Source organism: Antechinus flavipes, chromosome 3, assembly GCF_016432865.1.
Source record: "Antechinus flavipes isolate AdamAnt ecotype Samford, QLD, Australia chromosome 3, AdamAnt_v2, whole genome shotgun sequence".
In the NCBI taxonomy this organism is placed as follows: Eukaryota; Metazoa; Chordata; class Mammalia; order Dasyuromorphia; family Dasyuridae; genus Antechinus; species Antechinus flavipes.
The window spans coordinates 482,561,026-482,583,134 of record NC_067400.1 but is presented as its reverse complement, the minus strand read 5'-3'; the positions used below and the strand labels follow the sequence as shown (position 1 = coordinate 482,583,134).

At 34.7% G+C, this 22,109-nt stretch overlaps 1 protein-coding gene across 2 annotated transcripts in view; it reads right to left on the bottom strand.

Moving 5' to 3' along the window:
- Nucleotides 1–17,454, bottom strand: part of NAALAD2 (N-acetylated alpha-linked acidic dipeptidase 2) — a 94,285-nt gene extending 76,831 nt beyond the window's left edge. Inside the window, exons 1-6 of one of the 2 annotated variants that reach the window (XM_051986784.1) lie at nt 17,284–17,454; nt 16,008–16,119; nt 8,601–8,787; nt 5,947–6,048; nt 4,748–4,873; nt 1,648–1,834 (exon numbers count right to left, since the gene is read on the bottom strand). In XM_051986784.1, the coding sequence (XP_051842744.1) occupies nt 1,648–1,834; nt 4,748–4,873; nt 5,947–6,048; nt 8,601–8,787; nt 16,008–16,119; nt 17,284–17,365 (796 nt within the window). In that variant the 5' untranslated portion in view covers nt 17,366–17,454. Of the gene's footprint in view, nt 1–1,647; nt 1,835–4,747; nt 4,874–5,946; nt 6,049–8,600; nt 8,788–16,007; nt 16,120–17,283 lie in introns of those variants that run through there. The other variant, XM_051986785.1, reaches the window with a different exon arrangement.
- Between the last annotated feature and the right edge of the window lie 4,655 nt (nt 17,455–22,109).

The following is a 22,109-nucleotide window of genomic DNA, read 5'->3' as shown; positions in this document are numbered from 1 at the left end:
GAGGACATAGTTTGATGGAAGTGGATTTCTTTGATAAAGAGACCTGAGTTTCAATTGATAAATGACAGACAGAAGCAGCTACACCCAAAGAAAGAACACTGGGAAACGAATGTGAACTATCTGCATTTTTGTTTTTCTTCCCGGGTTATTTATACCTTCTGAATCCAATTCTCCCTATCCAACAAGAGAACTGTTCGGTTCTGCAAACATATATTGTATCTAGGATATACTGCAACATATCCAACATATATAGGACTACTTGCCATCTAGGGGAGGGCGTGGAGGGAGGGAGGGGAAAAATCAGAACAGAAATGAGTGCAAGGGATAATGTTGTAAAAAAATTACCCTGGCATGGATTCTGTCAATATAAAGTAATTATTAAATAAAAATTTTTTTTAAAATTAAAAAAAAGAAACTATGAATATAAAAGCCATAGAGGAACACAAAAAGCTATATTATACAAAATGAAGTAAACAGAACAAAGATGAAAATATACACAAGGATTACAATAAAGCAAATGGAAAGAGGGGAAATGAAAAAAAAAAAAGAATGTCTTGTGTCTGATTTCTGAGTGTTTACCTCTACAAGGTCTCCATAAAATCGTGTTTTTAGGTAAACTTATGTTTGGCCTTCAGGCCCATTAGAATTGCACTCTATGTAGTAGTTCGAATGCTTGACAGTTCAGTTAGAGAAACTAGCTCAGGGTCTGGAATCTTATCTTACCAGGTAATCGTCACAATCCTTCTCAGAAAATTCAAATGAGAGATCCAAGATTATGATGTAGTCAACAGTGTCAAATGTTGTATGTCGTCAGCATCCTCAGTAGCTTTTTGTCCCACTGATTGAAGGACAAGAAGATGGAGCAAAAGTTCCTCCCAAAAGTCTCATTTAAAGAGGGCTCAGAAGTAAAGACAACTCTTCTTTTCCCACTAAGCACACTTTTTGGATTCATCTGCATCATCTTCATGTCCCTAAACTAGGTATCTTGTCTAAACACATTTTTCAGCTTCTTTATGTGTACTGCCTTCCCTATTAGACTGTAAGCTCCTTGAGAGGAACGACTCTTTTTCAAATTTGTATGCCTAGCACTTAGAACAATGTCTGACACATAGTAAGTACTTAATGTATTCTATTGAATCATAACAGAAAGTCAAAAAGGATAAAGACAAAGAAAAATAACACGTCTGGAAACCTACCATTCTGAGGTCTGTTATTCTGTCAGGTATTTTGGAGATTTGGAGAAACTAGGATTAGTTCACTAATACTGTGTCTTTCACACTCTGAACACAAAGACAATTATGAATTTGTATAACTAACTACAATATTACCATAACTAACCAAGCAAGCAATCTCCCACAATTATGTTACTCATGTTAACATTGATATGATGCAAGAAAAACTATTTCAAGTATTTTGTAAGACATTTAAGTACATAACTTCTCTGAACATCTTAATTTCCTTATCTATAACATGAAAGGTTTGGTGTAGATGACCTCTAAATCATAAATAATTTTATGAATTCAGGATGTTATTATTAAATAGAATGTTATTTTAATCTCATCCCTCAAGGTTTATCTTACCATTAAATCAGAAAGGCATGTGATATTTTGGAAAGATGTAAAATTTGTTAATAGGTATTTTGCTCACCTTTAGCTGGATACCCTGGAGTAAGAGGATCACCTGCTCCATTCAAGTTTAATACATTTCCTCTCTGGGCAACATCTCCAGGAAGATTCCATCCATTGGGATAGGGCTGTACCCCAGGAGCAAGGTAATCAGCTGGATCTGAGTACAAGATAATCCCTATGGCTCCAGCTAACATGGCATTCTTAACCTGTAAAGAACAAAATAGATAAAACCAACGTGGGAACATTTGATTACTTAGCGCCAACTCTGACTCTCATACTTCCCTAATATCTAGTTATCAAGTGCTGCTGCTTCTACCACCACAATGTCTCTCACAGATGAATCTGTTGCTGATTTTAGAAAAGCCTGGAAAGACTTAGGTGAACTGATGCTAAGTGAAGTCAGCAGAACCAAGAAAACATCGCACACAGTAATAACAAGACTATGATTAACTGTGATGGACTTGGCTCTTTTCAACAATGATTCGAAATAATTATAATAGACTTGTGATGGAAAGTGCCATCTAGACCCAGAACCTGAATGCTGATCAAAGGATATTTTCACCTTTTTGTTGTTATTGTTGGTTTGCTTGGTTTTTTCTTTCTTTCTTGTGTTTTTTCCCTTTTAATCTGATTTTTCTTATGCAGCATAGAAATATGTTTAGAGACATATGGAGATACGTTTAGTAGAACTACACATGTTTAAGGGCCTATTTTGGGGAAGAATGAGGGGGTGAAAGAGGGAAAAAAATTGGAACACAGGGTTTTGCAAAGGTGAATATTGAAAACCATCTTTGTGTATGTGGGAAAATAAAATACTATTAAATAAAGAGATGAATCTGTATGCCCTTTTTTCCATGCCATTGTTACTACACTGGATCATCAAAACCATTAATTGCAAGCCAGGACCTGGCCTCTTTTTTCTTATACATGCCTGAAAATGAATAGGCTTATAATTGTTTTTCTTATCTCCAGTCTATTCTTTTCCAATCCTCCATAGGGTAGCATTGTAGCACAGCAGAAGCAGCATAGAATTTGGTGGTAAAAAATATGAATCCTAAGCTCAGCTATGCTACTTGTCAGTTTCTTCATCTATAAAATGGAACTTATTTCTATATTACCTGTCTGACAGAGTGGTGGGAGTTTTAAACATGATCTGGGCAAAGCATTTTGTAAAACTTAAAACTCCACATGCACATCCATTGAGTCCAATTACTTTTATTTTTGTAACCTTTGCCAATTCTGAGCACCTCAATTTCTGTATCCATAACATAAAGGATTTGGAATACATGATTCCTTTTCAAAACTCAAGATTTATGAATAATATTATTCTATCATCCTAAACCAGTGTAATCTCCCTATAATAATATAACATATGCCATATATCATACCAAAATATGTATCTCCTCAGTCCACCTCTACTCCTCTACCCACCTTTCTTACCAAGCAGAGTAAAAACTCCTCACCTTGGTATTCAGGCTCCTTTATAATCGGTCCCTAGTTTTAATTATCTGTCTAGTTTTAATTTATTCTCTAATTTTTTTCAATTACTACTTTTTTTATCTACTCATTTGGTCGGAATTTCAGCCAAAGTACAATATAATCCTGTTGTAGTCCTCACTTTTTATTTGCTATGCCTTTGTTCATATAGCTTGTTGCCTTTTTTTTTCCTTTCTTCTCAGCCTCTTTTCAGATGCTGCCTCCTGCTCCATGAAATTTTTCATGACTCTTCTCACCCTTATCCTCAACCTCGGTGAAAATAATCTCACTTTATTCAAATTTTTAAAAGCACTTTGACAAGATGTTTCCCTCTTATTATTAGAATAAGAGCTACACATATAACTATGTGCCAAGAATTGTATTAAACATTTCATCAATAGCATTTCATTTGAACCTCAGTGCTGGGAAGTTTCATTTCACCCCCATTTTATATTCACAAAGTTAGTAAGGGTCTGAGGGTGGATTTGAAGTGAGAGCAGCTTCCTCATTCCAGGCCCAGCGCTCCAACCACTTTTACTCCTATCTGCCCTAATGTCAGTCATTGATTAATCTTTTCCTCAGAAAAGTCTATATTCCTGTAGGATATAGGCTGAGTCCTTACCATCTTTTTCTCTTTGGAATTTAACAAACATCCTTACATGGAGTAGGTACTTTTAAAATATCTATTTAATTAAATTGAAATAGAGCTTAAGAAGCAGAGTGGCTAGGGAGCTGGGCCTCTGTGTCACAAAGACCTAGATTCAAGTCCCATGTCTATACCATATACTGACTATGAGATCCTGAACAAGTTATAACCCTCAGTAGCCAGACAGCTCTCTAAGGCCATCAATTGCAGAAATAGGCCAGTTTGCACATATAGATGCATTTTCTCTGAGAGTGTTCTCAGTATTCAGTAAACTCAGGTTCAGTCAAAAAATAAAAGCATCAAAGCAAAAAAAAAAAAAAAATCCATGCTAATCTATCATGGAAAGATCCATGAGGTTCCTTTAAAATACTTTCCTAAAACCTGGAGCCGTCTAAAAATGTTAACAAGTTGCCTCTAAGACAATAAGCAGATAATGTTACTGTAGACATTCAACAGAAGCAACATTTCTATCTTTAGTCACAGAGATCTATAGCAGAAATGCATTCTTCCATTGAGGAGAAAGTTCCTATTAGCTATAACTTCATAGATGTAGAATTGGAAAGGATCAGTAAATAAATCCCAACTCCCATTTTAGAAATAAGGATACTGGGGCCCAGAAAGGTTAACTAACTTACTTGAGACACAGATACTTAATAGTGTGTTTTGAAATGAGTGCTCTGACTCAAGAAGCAAGGTTTTTTTTTTTTTGTTTGTTTGTTTGTTTTTCTGTTTTCCTATGATAATGCTTTTTGATAAAAGGTTTTTTCCAATTCCAAAGCATCTAGGACCCTAAAAACACTTCAGTTAAGTGATCAGTTTTTAAACTTCTATTATTTAGAGATATCTTTATTAATATTATAACAGAGCTTACTCTGCAACAAGAACATCCAACATGAGTAACATATTGGGAGAAATTTCCACAACCACCATTCTCATTCATTACCTACATTTCAGGTGAAATATCCTTTCTTTGCTGTTCCCCAAAATGATATCTTACTTTATTTCCTCTGAAGATTTTTCCATATCTAGCAATAACAATCTTTCCAGTGCAATTGATTTTCATGTCCCGTTCTAGTTTGAAAAAGTCTTCAGTCCGTGCATAGTTCACATATATAAGATTTCCCTGGATGGAAAAAAAATTACAAGATCAGAGACTTAAAATTAAACTGATAGTATAACTAAGAAGTCAAGCAATGAATCAGTTCACATCATAATATATAACCACAAACTGCCTTTCCATTTTCATCATAAATTATAAATTTTGGGTCATATTTATGCTGCAACTTGCTATATCAGGGAACTAATAACACACAGAAAATATGCTTTAATAATTCATTCAGTTTCAAGTAATCTTAATGACTGATTTCATAAGTAACTGAAAAAATGAAATCCATTCTAAAATCTAACCATAGCATTATTTTAAGAATTTCCATTAAAAAAGGTCAAAAGTCAGCTCAAAATGCATGAATGAAAAATAACTAAATGCTTACTATATATGAAGCATTTTTCTAATCAGAGGAACACAAAAGGAAAATAAAAACAAAAGCCAATGCTCTCCCTCAAAAACTTACATTCTTATATAAGAAGCTAATACAAACAGGGGATGGTGGCTTCCCAGAGGCACAACCTAAGAATGGGGTATTGTAGTTTGGAAAATTACAAGAATGACTGAAGTCCTGGAGAAAGATTCAATCAACACACTCTTTCAAAGGGCAATGGCTATATTCCAGAATTATAAAAGGAAAAGGAAGGGATCATACGTTATGTATCTGGCAGCAGGGAGGCAGATGAGAAGATGGTCAGGGACTAAAGAGAAGAATAGCTGCCAGAGCCTGCTTAGATACAGTGGTCCATTATTATATGTCATACCAGTCAGGATGCAAGTGAGAGAAGAGGAAAAATGAGAAGGCTCTGGACACAAAAAAGTTATAATACTATTATATTGATAACCTTTTCTGAATATCAAGGTATATTCAAAAATTTATCTTTCTTACTGCCACAGACAGTATCTATGTCCTCAGTACCTGTACTTAACTGCACCTTCGTCTATGTATGAATGAAATGTTATATAGATTTTAAAAAGCTGATTCTCTGAGCTAAGTCAGTCAATAACACAAGCTTAGACTTCTACACAAGATTTCATATCATCAAAGAAATTTTTAAAATGATTTGAAGAGGACATATCTTTTACTTTACCTCTGGCATGCCTTGGGCTGAGAAAGCATTATATGGTGGGACAATCTCTGAAACGTTTTCATATCCAACTGGAGGTATCTCAAAGAATGAAGTATTGAAAATCTAGGCGGGAGAATGTAGTAAGTTTTAATGAATGGCTCTATGTTATTAAACAATAACTCGTTTTACTCAGAAGTATATATAAAACCACAATACTCCTAATTGTATCCTTAGTACCTACCACATGTAATTCAATAAGAAAATTTTACTAAGGGCATCAAAGGAAGAATTTAGTTACTATAATCATCCATAATCTTACTTATTTTCTTTACTCCTAAAACTATTTTTCTTTTTTTTTTATCTTTTTTTTAAATTTTATAATAACTTTTTATTGACAGAACCCATGCCAGGGTAATTTTTATAACATTATCCCTTGCACTCACTTCTGTTCTGATTTTCCCCCTCCCTCCCTCTACCCCGTCCCCTAGATGGCAAGCAGTCCTATATATGTTAAATATGTTGCAGTATATCCTAGATACAATATAGTGTGCAGAACCAAACAGTTTTCTTGTTGCACAGGGAGAATTGGATTCAGAAGGTAAAAATAATCCGGAAGAAAAACAAAAATGCAAATAGTTTATATTCATTTCCCAGTGTTCTTTCTTTGGGTGTAGCTGCTTCTGTCCATCATTGATCAATTGAAACTGAATTAGCTCTCTTTATCGAAGAGATCCACTTCCATCAGAATACATCTTCATACATTATCGTTGTTGAAGTATATAATGATTTCCTGGTTCTGCTCATTTCACTTAGCATCAGTTCATGTAAGTCTCTCCAAGCCTCTCTGTATTCATCCTGCTGGTCATTTCTTACAGAACAAAAATATTCCATAACATTCATTTACCACAATTTACCCCACCATTCTCCAACTGATAGACATCCATTCAATTTCCAGTTTCTAGCCACTACAAACAGGGCCGCTACAAACATTTTGGCATACACAGGTCCCTTTCTCTTCTTTAGTATTTCTTTGGGATATAAGCCCAGAAGTAACCATGCTGGATCAAAGAGTATGGACAGTTTGATAACTTTTTGGGCATAATTCCAGATTGCTCTCCAGAATGGTTGGATTCATTCACAACTCCACCAACAGTGCATCAGTGTCCCAGCTAAAACTATTTTTCTAACATACCATCATTCCATCATCTCTGTTTTTATCAAAGATATCACTGGAGCAATTACCTAGTCATTGTTTGATATTTTATGTCTTCAACAAGTACCCTCTCCCTCAGCCACCCAAATTCATTAAGTCACAAGTCCCGCTTTCTCAATTTCTCTTGAATTGTTCTCTTCCTTTCTACCTGCACTGTCACCACATACTCAGATCAAAGTAAAAAACTTCTAATCCAACTTTTTGCCTCCACTTCTCTTTTTCAATCCATCCTTCATACCATTTCCAGATTATCATGTCAGTTTTCTTTCCACAATCTTTCAGTGACTATTGTCAAATGAATCTAGTTTAAACTCTTTTTCCTGATATATATTCCTATATCATCTGATACACCTCAATGCCTTTTATATTTTATCTTGTTTTTTACACATACTATGTGACTGTGTGCCATAGCCAAATTAGATTAATTCTTGCCATGTATATACTCCTCTTTCCCTCACTTTAAGTTTATGTGCATATTCTCCCCCTAGTGCTATCTCTTTAGCCTACTAAAATTATACCAGTTTCTTAAAGTCTGTCTCAAAACCAACTTAATCATGAAAACTTCACTGATCTCTCAATTTGAAGATCTGATCCTGAGTTTATATTTCATATCACCTCAGATTGACAAAAATTTAGATTTTGATCCATTCTTCTTGCTAATTCATACAGAAAAACCCTGTATAATTTAAAAAGTAATCACAGTTCCTGTGCATACCCTTTGATCCAGCAGTGTTTCTATTGGGCTTATACCCCAAAGAGATACTAAAAAAGGGAAGGGGACCTGTATGTGCCAAAATGTTTGTAGCAGCCCTGTTTGTAGTGGCTAGAAACTGGAAAATGAATGGATGCCCATCAATTGGAGAATGGCTGGGTAAATTGTGGTATATGAATGTTATGGAATATTATTGCTCTGTAAGGAATGACCAGCAGGATGAATACAGAGAGGCTTGGAGACCTACATGGACTGATGCTAAGTGAGATGAGCAGAACCAGGAGATCATTATACACTTCGACAACGATATTGTATGAGGATGTATTCTGATGGAAGTGGATTTCTCTGACAAAGAGACTTAACTGAGTTTCATTGGAGAAATGATGGACAGAAACAGCTACACCCAAAGAAGGAATACTGGGAAATGAATGTGAACTATTTGCATTTTTGATTTTCTTCCCGAGTTATTTTTACCTTCTGAATCCAATTCTCCCTATGCAGCGGGAGAACTGTTCGGTTCTGCAAATATGTATTGTATCTAGGATATACTGCAACATATTTAACATATATAGGACTGCTTGCCATCTTGGGGGGGGGGGAGGAGGGAGGGAGGGGAAAAAACGAAACATAAGTGATTGCAAGGGATAATGTCGTGTAAAAATTATCCTGGCATGGATTCTGTCAATACAAAGTTATTATTAAATAAAATAAAATTAAAAAAAAAAAAAAGTAATCACAGTTCCACCTCACCTCGATTCCATGTTCATCAACAATTGAGATATAGTTGGGATTTGTGGCATTAGGATAAGAAAGGAGAACATCATAATAAATCAACTCAGCAGAGTCAAGTCCAAATGTCTTCCACTGACTTTGAATTTGCTTTGCAAGAAGAAAGTTCTGCTTTGTTCCTGCCAGATGAGGGAGTTTCGTAAAGGAACTAAAATGAAAACAAAACACAGTGAGGTAAGCACTCTAAGTTTAAATGAAGAGTTTATTATAATTTTCTTGTGTCTTTTTTTTTTTTGGCAAAGCCTAAAACCAGACCTTTTTAGACATGCATGATTTTTAAATATTTAGTAAATACACTGCTATTTCACAAATGTTTCCTAGAACTGGATCACCTAAGCTGAGTCCAGTTCCAGTAAATAGTACAAATGTTAACCAAAAGTAAAGGGATGAGCCAAGGGGAGATTCCTGAACTGGCACTATGATCCATAAATAATCATGTCTATAACTCAAATATCTTCTTTACTAAGAATAATCCTTTTTAATATCAATTAGGAAACAAGAACAGATTTTCAAGAGAAAAATATTTCCAAATTTGCAAAAAAGCAAGCAAGCAATTTTGAATTAATTTGACTCACCAATATAACATCATTGTTTCAGAAAAGTTATGCTGTATTAAAAAATGAGGATGCAGTAGAATTGTTTCAAGGATGTGACCTCACAAAACTGGTAAGATCTGCTCTAAGACTGACACTATTTTTTTAAAATAACTTTTTATTGATAGAACGCATGCCAGGGTAATTTTTTACAGCATTATCCCTTGCATTCACTTCTGTTCAGATTTTTCCCCTCCCTCCCTCCACCCCTTCCCCCAGATGGCAAGCAGTCCTTTACATGTTGAATGGGTTGCAGTATATCCTAGATACAATATATGTGTGCAGAACCGAACAGTTTTCTTGTTGCACAGGGAGAATTGAATTCAGAAGGTATAAATAACCCGGGAAGAAAAACAAAAATGCAAGCAGTTTATATTCATTTCCCAGTGTTCTTTCTCTGGGTGTAGCTGCTTCTGTCCATCTTTGATCAATTAAGGCTCTCTTTATCGAAGAGATCCACTTCCATCAGAATACATCCTCAAACAGTATCGTTGTCGAGGTATATAATGATCTCCTGGTTCTGCTCATTTCACTCAGCATCAGTTCATGTAAGTCTCGCCAGACTGACACTATTTAAAGAAACATTTCCAAGCTCTTCTTTTTAGGTCACTGTTCCCTTCCTAAAAAGCATTGTTTTGTCATTCAGAGGACAATTGGACAAAACAAACAGGGTATTTTGTATATTGTCTAGTAGACCAGAACAATTACAAGATGTAAAAATACAATTTAAAAAACTAAATATGTAAATAAGTCCTATAAGTGACTAAACATTCACTATTGCTCTTAGATAAACTTGAAGCTCATCATAATTTTTTTTCCTTAGCAATTAGAATGAAGCAAAAGTGGATTTCACTGTGTTGTATCTCATATTTCAATGGGCTCCCCATTACTGTAAAGAAGAAGCTAAGGCTAGATTGATCACTTTATGGGGATACTATTAAGAAAATACCTCTTTAGTTTTGGGTTACACAAGAATATATTGGAGGTGTCTTCCACTCAGATTTTGTGATTCTATTTGATCTTGGAATATAAAGTTATTTTCATTTTTTTTCCAGCAAATTACCTCTCTAATTGTGTTATTCAAGCTCCTAGAGCACAAGCTGCTTGGGCAGTAAAGAGAAGTGACTAAAAGCATGGAAAGCCAAGGGAAACGGCTGCGTTAGATGTGGATAATCAAAAATTGATTATAGTTTAAATAAACTTCATGCCTATAAGAGAAATAAAAGCAAAGTGCCCTAGTTATTGTATTCAAAGTCTTCTGGGTTGGATTTTTTTTTTTTTTTGCTTTTCCATAATCAAAATCATGGTATACAAAGTAATCAATGTTACAGTGACAGATTTGGTGCTTGATAATACTTGATAATACAAAAACAATGGTATTTTTGTCAGAATAATGATTTTCATAGTGGATTTGCAACTTTGACAGGAATTTTGATTCTGTTTGATCCTTACTATAATCTTATGAACCATGTTTTATTATTATTCCCATTCTATAGATGAAGAAATTGAGACTGAGACAGATTAAATGATTTACTCAAATTCACTCAAAGTTGTCAGCAGGAAGCCCTCTATATCACTGAAATCACTTTCTGCACCTAAGTACTTGAAGCACGATTCAAAAACCAAGTCTTATTGATTCCAAGTCCAGTGCTCTAATCATTATGCTTCATGACCTTTCAATAATAGGCTAACACACAGAATAAGTATATGCAAAGGAGGATTTGAATGAAAAAACATGAGTTGAATCATGGACGTAAGCAATCCCCATTAATTCAGTTAATGGAAAGGTAAATTGGAACATCTAGACTATGGAAGACCTTAATCATCAGGCTAAGAGTTTTGTATTTTATAATCTAGGTAAGAAGAAACTGAAGATTTCTGAGAATTAATTTGTTTTTTTAAAAAATGAGTTCAGGAAGGTACTAGTCATAGAGAACAAAGATGCTAGTCCAGATGAGAGAATATGAGACCTCAAGTAGGATAGCAATATTATGAGTGAAAAAAGGGACAACTGTGATTAGTGCTTCTGAGGTTAACATTTACTCCCTTTGGAAATATTATGTAGTCCATATACTACAGAGAGTCTCAGTAAGAAAAGCCCATATAATTTGACAACTTTAAAACATTATCTTATGCCAACATATGCTGTCTTCAGAATTCTAGTGGCAGTAGAATACAAAATGTAAACAGCTAAGAAAACACAGACTTGCTGGTTTGTCCAATAGCCCTATCATTTGGGAGATTAGGAAAGACTTCTTGCATGAGTAGGCACCTAAACTGAGATCCAGAGTTTCTGAGAGGTAGAGTAAAGAGGAAGAACATTTCAATTAGCACAAAGTCTTAGAAGCAAAAATTTAAATATTTTGGGTGAACATCAAGTAAGTCCATTTATCTGAAACACTGTCCCTGAAGAGAATTAATGTGCAGATAAATTGGATCAGATTATGAAGATCTTTAAGTGTGGAATGATTTTAAGGCATTTGAATCCAGGGATTGGACACTATTTGAGACCAATCCAACATAATCAAAGTACTGGGAGACTCCTGAAAGTAAAAAGCTGGATCTCAATACCAGAATAGCAGAAATCGCTGAGAAAGCCTTGAACCCAATACTATGGGAAGAGTTTTAGAGAAAATCAGCTTCAGAAATTGTAGCACAGAAAGAATGATTGGCTGAGAAACAAACTCAGCTTAAGGATCAGGTGTTTATCACAATTTTAGTCAAATGCAGGATGAATACAAGGACTAGTAATGCAATTCAATATCTCCACCATTTTTCATCTTTTTTAGATCAAGCCTAGAAAATTGTCTTATCCATATTATTAGAAGAGATAGTCATCATCTAAAGTCTCATGATAATTTATGTCAACATCCCCCACAGCCACTATGGTCACTGTTTTCTGTGACAGTCTACACTCTTACCTTTGCACAAAGCAGGAAACTATTCCTCCCTCTTCTTGGGAAGCATTTAAATATGCTCTGTGTTCTCAGGATCATCAACTGGCAAATGTGAGAACTGAAAGTTCATAGCATTCTATCTTCAAGGTGCAAAGAACATCAAAGGCATTTACCAGCCTTTCTAGCAATATACTAGTTAAGTATCTCTGCATCACTTTCCTGCCAGACATATATCTCATATCTGTGGCATGTTCTAGCCTGGTAGCAAAACTTTCCTCCCTAGAAAACTCCAGAGCCACTCCCTCCCCACAACTTGTTCTCAAGGAACTTAAGTTTTAATGTTCCTAAAGAATATCCAAGAATCCATAGTAATATATAAAATCCTGAATCCTTCTTCCTAATCCATGGATACCCCAACAGCTTATAACCATAACTATGCATCAATTTCCAAATAAATAGGCATCTATGGAAACAACTCACAGCCTACACCACCACCAAACCAACACTAACACCAAAATATACAGTTATTTAGTGTTCCCTAGGCTCATGTTTGCCTTAGTTCTTACAGAAATCTGTCTTGACTCATATGCTGCTACTACAAAGAATTTAAACATTGTTCTTCCCTGATGACCCCATCCCCGCCAAAAAAAAAGAAGAAATCAAAATTATTAAAATTCTTGTAAAGAACAAAATAGAATTCCTATGAGTTAGTGTATCAAGAGAAATATAATTTGTGTCTTCTCACCCTCTGAACGCCAGTACTTTTTATGGAAACAAACTCAAAATAAAATGGAAAATCTCAACAGCATGAGTTAAGTCTTTGGAAAAGGAGTATCCTTGTCTTATTATTTCTCTGTTTGCTCTAGTGCAACTGTTAATGAATTATCTTCTTATTTTGGCTCCTCATACATTCTTAAACTCCTGATTTTGCAATTACATGCACTGTATGGCAACACTACAAAATGTGAAAACTCCCATAGCTACTAGTGAAATTCAATAAGTCCATATCACCTGGATGGGAGGCACACTCATCTTTTCTATCTGACTTAACTGCTGTCATGGTTGCATAGAAGACCCATTCTTTATTTTATTTCTCTTAGCCTTTCAGGTCTCCTCTCTGTTCTCCTTTGTACATATGTCTAATGCAAATGACTATGGAAAAGTTTTTCAGTTCTTTAAACAGTACTCAGCTTTTTAAATAAAAGCTTGAATCCTTTCTTAAAACTTCACGAATGTTACATATATAACAAATGTTTTCACTGTGCCTTGTTTATTAAAAGAAAATTACTGCAAACCCAGGATATTTAACTGGAGAACAAAATATATAGTGAACTTTTGGAGCATGTTTACAATGCCTTAATTTACAATCCCTTGAGAAAGACAATACAAGTTTTATTCCTTTGGTTTAAGCAAGAGCCACAATTGCCTACTGACCAGAGTTTTGGAATTTCAGAAGATGGGGAAACTCTAGACTGTAAAGATCAATATGTTGCTCAAATCAAGAGTTCAAGTATAAATCACTGCTATAATTTCAACCTAAAAGATCACAGAAAAGAATAGTAAATTATGAGTTAAGAATTCTCTGTTAGGAACTCTAGTTGAAAGAGTTCTAGTCAGACTTTCCATTCAATTGGAGAGTAATACTTAGACAAAAAGAAGAAACAAGAGAAAAATATAGTAGAAAATATGAGAGGAAGAAATGGCCAACAATGATCTGCTATAGAAAAGTCTAAGAAAAAAAAAAGGACTAAGAAAAAATTTTAGCAATTAAGAAGTTACTATTAAGTTTCGAGAATTCAGTTTTAATTGAATAATGGAGTTGGAAATCATTTTCCAAGGCAGTGGAATAAACTCAAATACAAATGGAGTCACCTGAGGACTACATCCTCACTTAGAAAACCACATATTATCCACGTTCTCTTACATTTTTATTTAGTTTAAAAGTACACAATTACATTTTAATCAGGTTCTAGCTTCACTATAAAGTTTTGCAAGTGCAATGGAGCCAACATGTTTCATATCTTCTTCCAAGGGATTAAATAAATGTGAGTTAAGTGTAAGTTTCAAGTATAGACTAACCTAAAACTTTAGTAATGAAGTTGAGAGACAAAGAGTGATAATTTGAAGAGATATACTACAATCAAAGGAAGGGAGTTATCTATTTTAATAGTAATCATGTGTGCTTATAAGCATATATCAAGGAAGGGGAAATAGAAAAAGTTCATTGGAGTGTGACAAGATCTCATAAAAGATTGAATGAGTGGAATAGGGAACCAGAATGTGGTAGATTTAGTCATAATCTACCCAATAGAAGAGGTACTCTACACTCTAAGACTAAAAAAAAAAAAAAAAAAAAAAAGACATGGATTTTGAGGAATTGACAATGAATGAAGAAATTCACAAAAGATGGCATCAGTACTCCCAGTAAAATAAGAATGGGATTCATCTGTTTAAAGAGGGATGGTAGGATGAAATTAAGGCTTTGAGGGAAGAGAAGACATAGAATGGCTGCTGCAGAAAGCACGATATAGAATTCCACTATCATGTGTGTCTATATAATATGAAATAGCTAAATAGCATATTAAAAAGTCACATTACATATTCATTAGCAATGCCACATATAAGACTCAGGTAAGAATGTTTCTTCATAACTCAACAGCCATATAGAATATTCCAAGTTATAAATGATTAAATTTAGCAAACCTAATCAATGTAAAATTCAGCCTCATTAAATTAGATCACATGAAGGTGGTCACAAAGAACCAACTTCCATTTGTACTATCCTAAAAGGATTACAAAAAATTTAACCCCCCCCTTCCAAAAAAAAGACATGGAAGGAAAAGTAATTTCCTTAAAATAAGTAACAGAAATAGCTAATAATTATATTTTGTTGTTTAAAAATCTAGATTTTTTTTCATAATAAGAGAAAACAACAGGTACACAATTGACCATAGTCAAGTATGAATGCCCTCCATTATCACCCTTTAATAATCCCAACTTCTGAATAACACTGTTATCTACAAGATAAGTTAAGGATTTCGTTTGTTGCCTGAAATACAATAACATTACCCCTATGACTTCTTTTCTAATCAGCTTCATCAACCATATACATTTTACTGGTATTTAATGATGAAAGGCTTAAAAATATTTTATTCAAATAAAAGAAGGAAAGTTAGAAAAGTAAATATGTTTGTAGCTCTGGTATGCTGGGTATGTTTCTACTGTTAGATGGGGAAAGAGAAGAATTAGAAAAACTCTTGCAATATTTCAAATGGATTAACCATTTAGTATGCTCTTTGCTGCTACAGTTTCTATAGCTTAGTGAGTAAATAATTTTAATATTTAAGAAAGAAAAATTCTCATAGTACAACTATTAACATTTGTATAATGTTTAGTTTTCAAGGTATTTTACATACATTTCATTTCATCTCTACAATTTTAAAAGTTACAGTAAGACATTTTGATGCAGTGAGAAGATGACCAGCAGCTCTAGAATCTGAAGAATAGTATTCTATCACCCTTGTGACTTGGGATAAATCAAATCACTTAACTTCAGTACAAAATTAGGGGACTGAACTAGATGAATTTTACAATTCCAGTTCCAAATCTATGATCCATTAAGTAAATATCCCAAGGATCCCATTTTATGCATGAAAAAAAACGATGGTTTTCTAAAATGATCATGTTGTTTGCCCATGGTTACACAGTTGGTAATTGGTAGAACCAGGAAGGCAGGTCATTAACTCCGAATTCAGCACCCTACCCACTTTGCCATAATAGAAATTTTAGTATGCTTCTGATATCACTTTGGGCTACTTCTGATCACTTTATTTTAAAAGTATAAAACAGAAACTAGGGGAAAAAACAAACATGCTTACCGTAGAAACTGTCTAATGTTTTCTGCCTTCATTTCCGATATCAGTTTCCACCTTTCATTTTGGTAAGTTGTCACTGGAGTGGTTACTTCTTTGACAGATTTAATAAACCAACCTGAAAAATGCAGGCACAATGACTTGTTACTCCTTCAAAAACTACCGACTCAAATTTACATTAACACCGGGAGACCTAGAGAACTGACCTGCTCCATGAAAAGGAGATTTTTCCTACTGAATACATACAAATTTGTTAGTCATGTCAAATACTTTAATCCATTTCTAAACTGTTTTATATCCCAAGGAACTTGAGATTTGCTATTTTAGTTGAACAACATTTGTTTCTTTTGTGGTGATCTTTTTTCTTTTGATGTAACATTCCTAAAGCTGGGAGATTATTTTTCATGCTTATAAAGAGGATCCAAAAGTGTTAATGGCAAATGAAATCTCACAACATTGTAGTAGAGTGGTAACTGCTTAGACTCAAAAAAAAAAAAAAATTAACAGACAACAAATCTGCGTGGAATTGAGTAATATCAGATCCATATAGATTTAAAACACGTCATAGCGTTAGGGATAGGAATTGGACCTGTAATTACAGTGCCTTGGGGAACTTCTAATTAGGGATATCCCTCTACCAACTCAGGGATGCAAATTCTCAGCAACTAAGTTACGTTTTAGACAAGTTTCTGGCTCAGAGTCACACTATAGACAAGAGTAAGGCAAAAATTGAACCAAAAATATCCCTGGATTGGCTCTTTAGCCATAATTCTGCCATAATTCTTATTATCTGTTTCTGACAATAGATTGATCACTCTTATAGTTCACTACTTCCCTCCAGGGCATCCCTAAGAATTAACTAACAGGATAGGAAATTATATTTTACTTAAAGACAACTTACAATTAACACTAAATTAACAACCTTAACTCTTGTGTTTTCTGAAAAGGAAAGCAATGAGCTGTCCTCCCACTTAGACTTCTCACCGAAACAGCATGAAAAAGAAAATGGAGGGGAAAATCTCTGGGTTAATAAGTCTCTCTGGGTCAGATTCTTACTATAGCTAGTATCTCTTCAGCTTTGTCGGGTGATGGAACGGGACGGAAGGGAAATGGAATGAGCAGAAGGATTCTAAGTGTTCAGAACTTGCTTACCATTAAACGTCCCTTAGCCCTGCTCTCTACCATCAACAAGTCTTCCAGGGTCTACCAAAGAAGCAGTCTTCTAAGGAGGAACCTGGAGAACAGGACGGGTGGCTGAAGGAGAAAAGGGTTCTGTACTTACCCACTATAAATCCGGACACGAAAAACATCAACAGGGCAGTCAAACCCACCCAAGTGTACAGCCAGACTTTGGTCTTAGCCATGTTTCTAACTGGGCTGCGCTCCTCGCTCCACGCGGACGTATGGCTATCCTCCCTGTGAATGACAGCAGATAAGGCAGTTCTTTATTTCGGATGCCGTTTTAGGAACCGCGATGGGCTTACGAGACCGGAAGGGAGTTTAAGAGAATTGCAGACTTTCTTGGGCGGTGCTTCCCCTCTCCCCAATGATCCCCACCTCTCGCAAACACTTGAATAACAAAATTCTAGATATCCGCCAAAAGCCAGGACATTCAGCCAATGAGAGAAACAAAGCCAGAAATAGGTAACCAGCGCGCACATTTTTCGGATCTGCGAATATTGACTCGATAGTGAACTTCTAAACCTCACCTAACCACAGAGTCGCCAATGAGAGTGGCTAGGCTAAGGCAGTGGGCGGCTTCAACATTGGCTCTGGTCCCGCCCTGCTTGGCACTTAACAGTCGTCCTCGCCTGACCCCTCAAAAGAGCTGGCGAAAGATTGATAGACTTTGTAGTCCCCTTGGTATTATTTAGCAGTAGGGGATGCTAAAGAACAGGCTAATGTTTAAAAAAAAAAAAATCAACAAATCTGGGAATCTCCTTGGAACTGTACTAGTTACTGGCAGTAACCCAAGTCAAATCATGAAATGAAAAGAGTGAGGAATTTGCAGTCTCAGGAAATGAACTCTGCTCTGCCACTTACTATCACTATGCACTACCATTCTGTTGACAAGTAGAAATGTCGGTGTTGAACCAGAATATCTTTAAATTTCTAGATCTAAAAGCATTTAATCTCTTGATGACTGTTTTCCATATTTGTAAAATGGGAATAATGTTGTCCTGTTCAACTCATGAACTATTCATAAAGACCAAATGAATTATATGTGAAGGATTTGTAAATAATAAAAATCTTTATATAAATGTCAGCTTCTAATAGCCATTTCCAGCACCTAATTTTGGATTGGGATGCATCATTATAAACTGACTACTACTTAATTTAAATGTTTGATTAATTTTATAAGAAGGATGTTTGAGGAAAGAAAAGGTTACTTTGAAAGTACTTGGGCAAATGAAAAAACTCTGGGAATCTAAGTTTTCACAAAGAATGGCTAGGTAAAACTTAATTACACAACCATTCTGGAGAGCAATTTGGAACTATGCTCAAAAAGTTATCAAACTGTGCATACCCTTTGATCCAGTAATGTTACTACTGGCCTTATATCCCAAAGAGATCTTAAAGAAGGGAAAGGGACCTGTATGTGCAAGAATGTTTGTGGCAGCCCTCTTTGTAGTGGCCAGAAACTGAACACTGAGTAGATGCCCATCAACGCGAGAATGGCTGAATGAATTGTGGTATATGAATATTATGGAATATTATTGTTCTGTAAGAAATGACCAACAGGATGAGTTCAGAAAGGCCTGGAGAGACTTACACGAACTGATGCTGAGTGAAATGAGCAGGGCCAGGAGATCATTATATACTTCAACAACAATACTAAGTGATGATCAGTTCTGATGGACCTGGCCATCTTCAGCAATGAGATGAACCAAATGAGTTCCAATTGAGCACTAATGAACTGAACCAGCTACACCCAGCGAAAGAACACTGGGAGATGACTAAGAACTATTACATTGAATTCCCATTCCCTATATTTTTGCCCGCCTGCATTTTTGATTTCCTTCACAGGCTATCTGTACACTATTTTGGAGTCTGATTCTTTTTGTACAGAAAAATAACAGTTTGGTCATGTATACTTATTTTGTATTTAATTTATACTTTAATACATTTAACATGTATTGGTTACCTGCCATCTAGGGGACGGGGTGGAGGAAAGGAGGGGAAAAATTGGAACAAAAGGTTTGGCAATTGTCAATGCTGTTAAATTACCTATGCATATAATTTGTAAATAAAAAGCTATTAGAAATAATAAAAAAAACCTCCAAAAAAAAAAACACCTTAATTACAGCTATTGCTCCTCAATTTAGTTCCACAAATATTTATTAATAAAGTTCCTCAAGATAAAAAGGACTGACCTTGGAATCACAAAGACCTGTGAACCTATTAGGTAGGTGACTAAAGGTGATATTTAGCCCCTCTGTGTTACTTTGGTGAAATTACCATTCATAATGTGGAAGTTCTTCTTGTGTCATTGTCACTTAGCTTCCATCACCACTTTAAGTGACCTTATCCCCAACAATTCATGCCTAAAACCAGGAAAGAATTGTATTTGAAGGGTTTACTTTCATTTGCAAAATAAATGTTTGCATAATATCTAAGATCTTATCCAGATCTAAATCCTATTATTCATAATCCTATGATACTAAGACAACCCCCAAATTTTTTAAATGAATGAATGAAAAAAAAATGTTTATTCTATGTTCTGCATGTGCTAAATGTGAAGGATACAAATACAAAGGGGCAAGATAGTCCCTGACTTGGAGAAGCTTAGAACAAATGCTCAAATAAAGCTTTGTATATGAAACCGAAATTTCAATGTCATATGATTTTCACATGTCATGTTTTGCAGCTAATAATGTTACCCTAAAGTTGTATTAAATATATATATATATATACATATGTGTATCTCTCTTTCTTAATGTTGTTAGCTACTTGGCTATTATATCAGCTACTAGTCAATAAATATTTATTAATACTCTGTATCAGATACTGGGTACATAATGACAAAAGATAGTTTCTGCTCTTAAGGAGTTCATAATCTAAGGAGGATTCAACAAATAAAATAAGTATATATAAGCAAACTAAAAACAGGATAAGTAGGAAATAATTTTGAGAGAGAAGCCATTAGAATTAAGAGGCACTGGGAAAGGCTTGAAGCAAATATGGGGTTTTAATTGAGACTTAAAAGTAATCTGGGAGTAAAGTAATAGATGAAAAAGAGGAGAGAAAGCATTCCAGGCAAACAGGCTCTAGTAAAAAAAAATGCCTTGAGTGTTTTGTTCATTTTATAGTCAGAAGGCCGATGTCCTTGGAGTACATGCCAGACAGGTAAGTTGAAAAAAGACTTGAAAGTTAGGAGAGAGACTAAGATTACCTTGAGCACTAGAATATTTTTAAAATTGTTCTTACAGAAGAATTGGAAAAGGAATGAATGCCCATAAATTGGGGAATGGCTGAACAACTTGTGCTACATGAAAGTAATGGAATATTATTGTTTTATAAAAAATGAAAAAAAAATGATTATAGAAAGGCCTGGAAAGACTTACATGAACTGATGCTGAGTGAAATAAGCAGAACCAGGAATACATTGTACACAACAGCAAGAATGTGCGATGATCAACTATGAAAGGCTTGATTCTTCTCAGTAGTTCAGTGATCCAAAGCAATCCCAATAGACTTTGACAGAAAATGCCATCTGCATCCAGAAAAAGAACTACGGAGACTGAATGTAAATCAACACATGCTATTTTCACTTCTTTTTTCTATTTTTTTTTCCTTTTTTATCTCTCCCTTGGTTTTTCCCTTTTGCTCTAATTTTTCTCTCCCAACATGATTCATAAAGCAATGTATATTAAAAATAAATAAACTTGTACAAAAAAATGATTTTATAAATGACTGGTAGCCACTGAAATTTGTTGAATAAGGGATATTGTGGTTGGATCTGTGTTTTAGCAATGTTACTTCATTGACTGAATGGAAGATAGATCAGAGAGGGAAGAAATTTAAAGCAGGCAGATCCACCAGCAGGCTATTGCAATAATCAAGGTGTAAAGTGATAAAGGTCTGAACTAGAATGGCAGTGTTGTGGGAAGAGAAAAGAGGGCAAATTCAAGAAATGTTACAAAAATAAAAATGATGAGCCTCAACAGGAGATTAGATATAATAGATGAGAAGTAATGAGAACCAATAACAAGAGATACAAAAAGAAATTCCATTTAAAATAACTGTCAATAGTATAAAATATTTGGGAATCTATGTGCCAAAGGAAAGTTAGGAACTATATGAGAAAAACTACAAAACACTTTCACACAAATAAAGTCAGATCTAAACAATTGGAAAAACATTAATTGCTGTTTGTGGATAGACCAAACGAATATAATAAAGATGACAATATTACCTAAACTAATCTATTTATTTAGTGCTTTACCATCAGACTCCCAAGAAACTATTTTAATGATCTAGAAAAAATAATAACAAAATTCATATGGAAGGACAAAAGGTTAAGAATTTCAAGGGAACTAATAAAAAAAATCAAATGAAGGTGGCCTAGCTATACCTATCTAAAACTATATTATAAAGCAATGGTCACCAAAGTCATTGATATTGTCTAAGAAATAGACTAGTTGATCAGTGGAATAGGTTAGGTTCACAGGACAAAATAATCAATAACTATAGCAATCTAGTGTTTGACAAATTCAAAGATCCCAACTTTTGGGATAAGAATTCACTATTTGACAAAAACTGCTGGGAAAACTGGAAATTAGCATGGCAGAAAACTAGGTATGGACCCACACTTAACACCATATACCAAGATAAGATCAAAATGGTTTCATGATTTGGGCATAAAGAATGAGATTATAAATAAATTAGAAGAATATAGGATAGTTTACCTCTCAGACTTGTAGAGGAGGAAGGAATTTGTGACCAAAGAACTAGAGATCATTATTGATCACAAAATAGAAAATTTTGATTATATCAAGTTAAAAAGCTTTTGTACAAACAAAATTAATGCAGACAAGATTAAAAGGGAAGCATTAAATTGGAAAGCCATTTTTACAATTAAAGGTTCTGATAAAGGTCTCCTTTCCA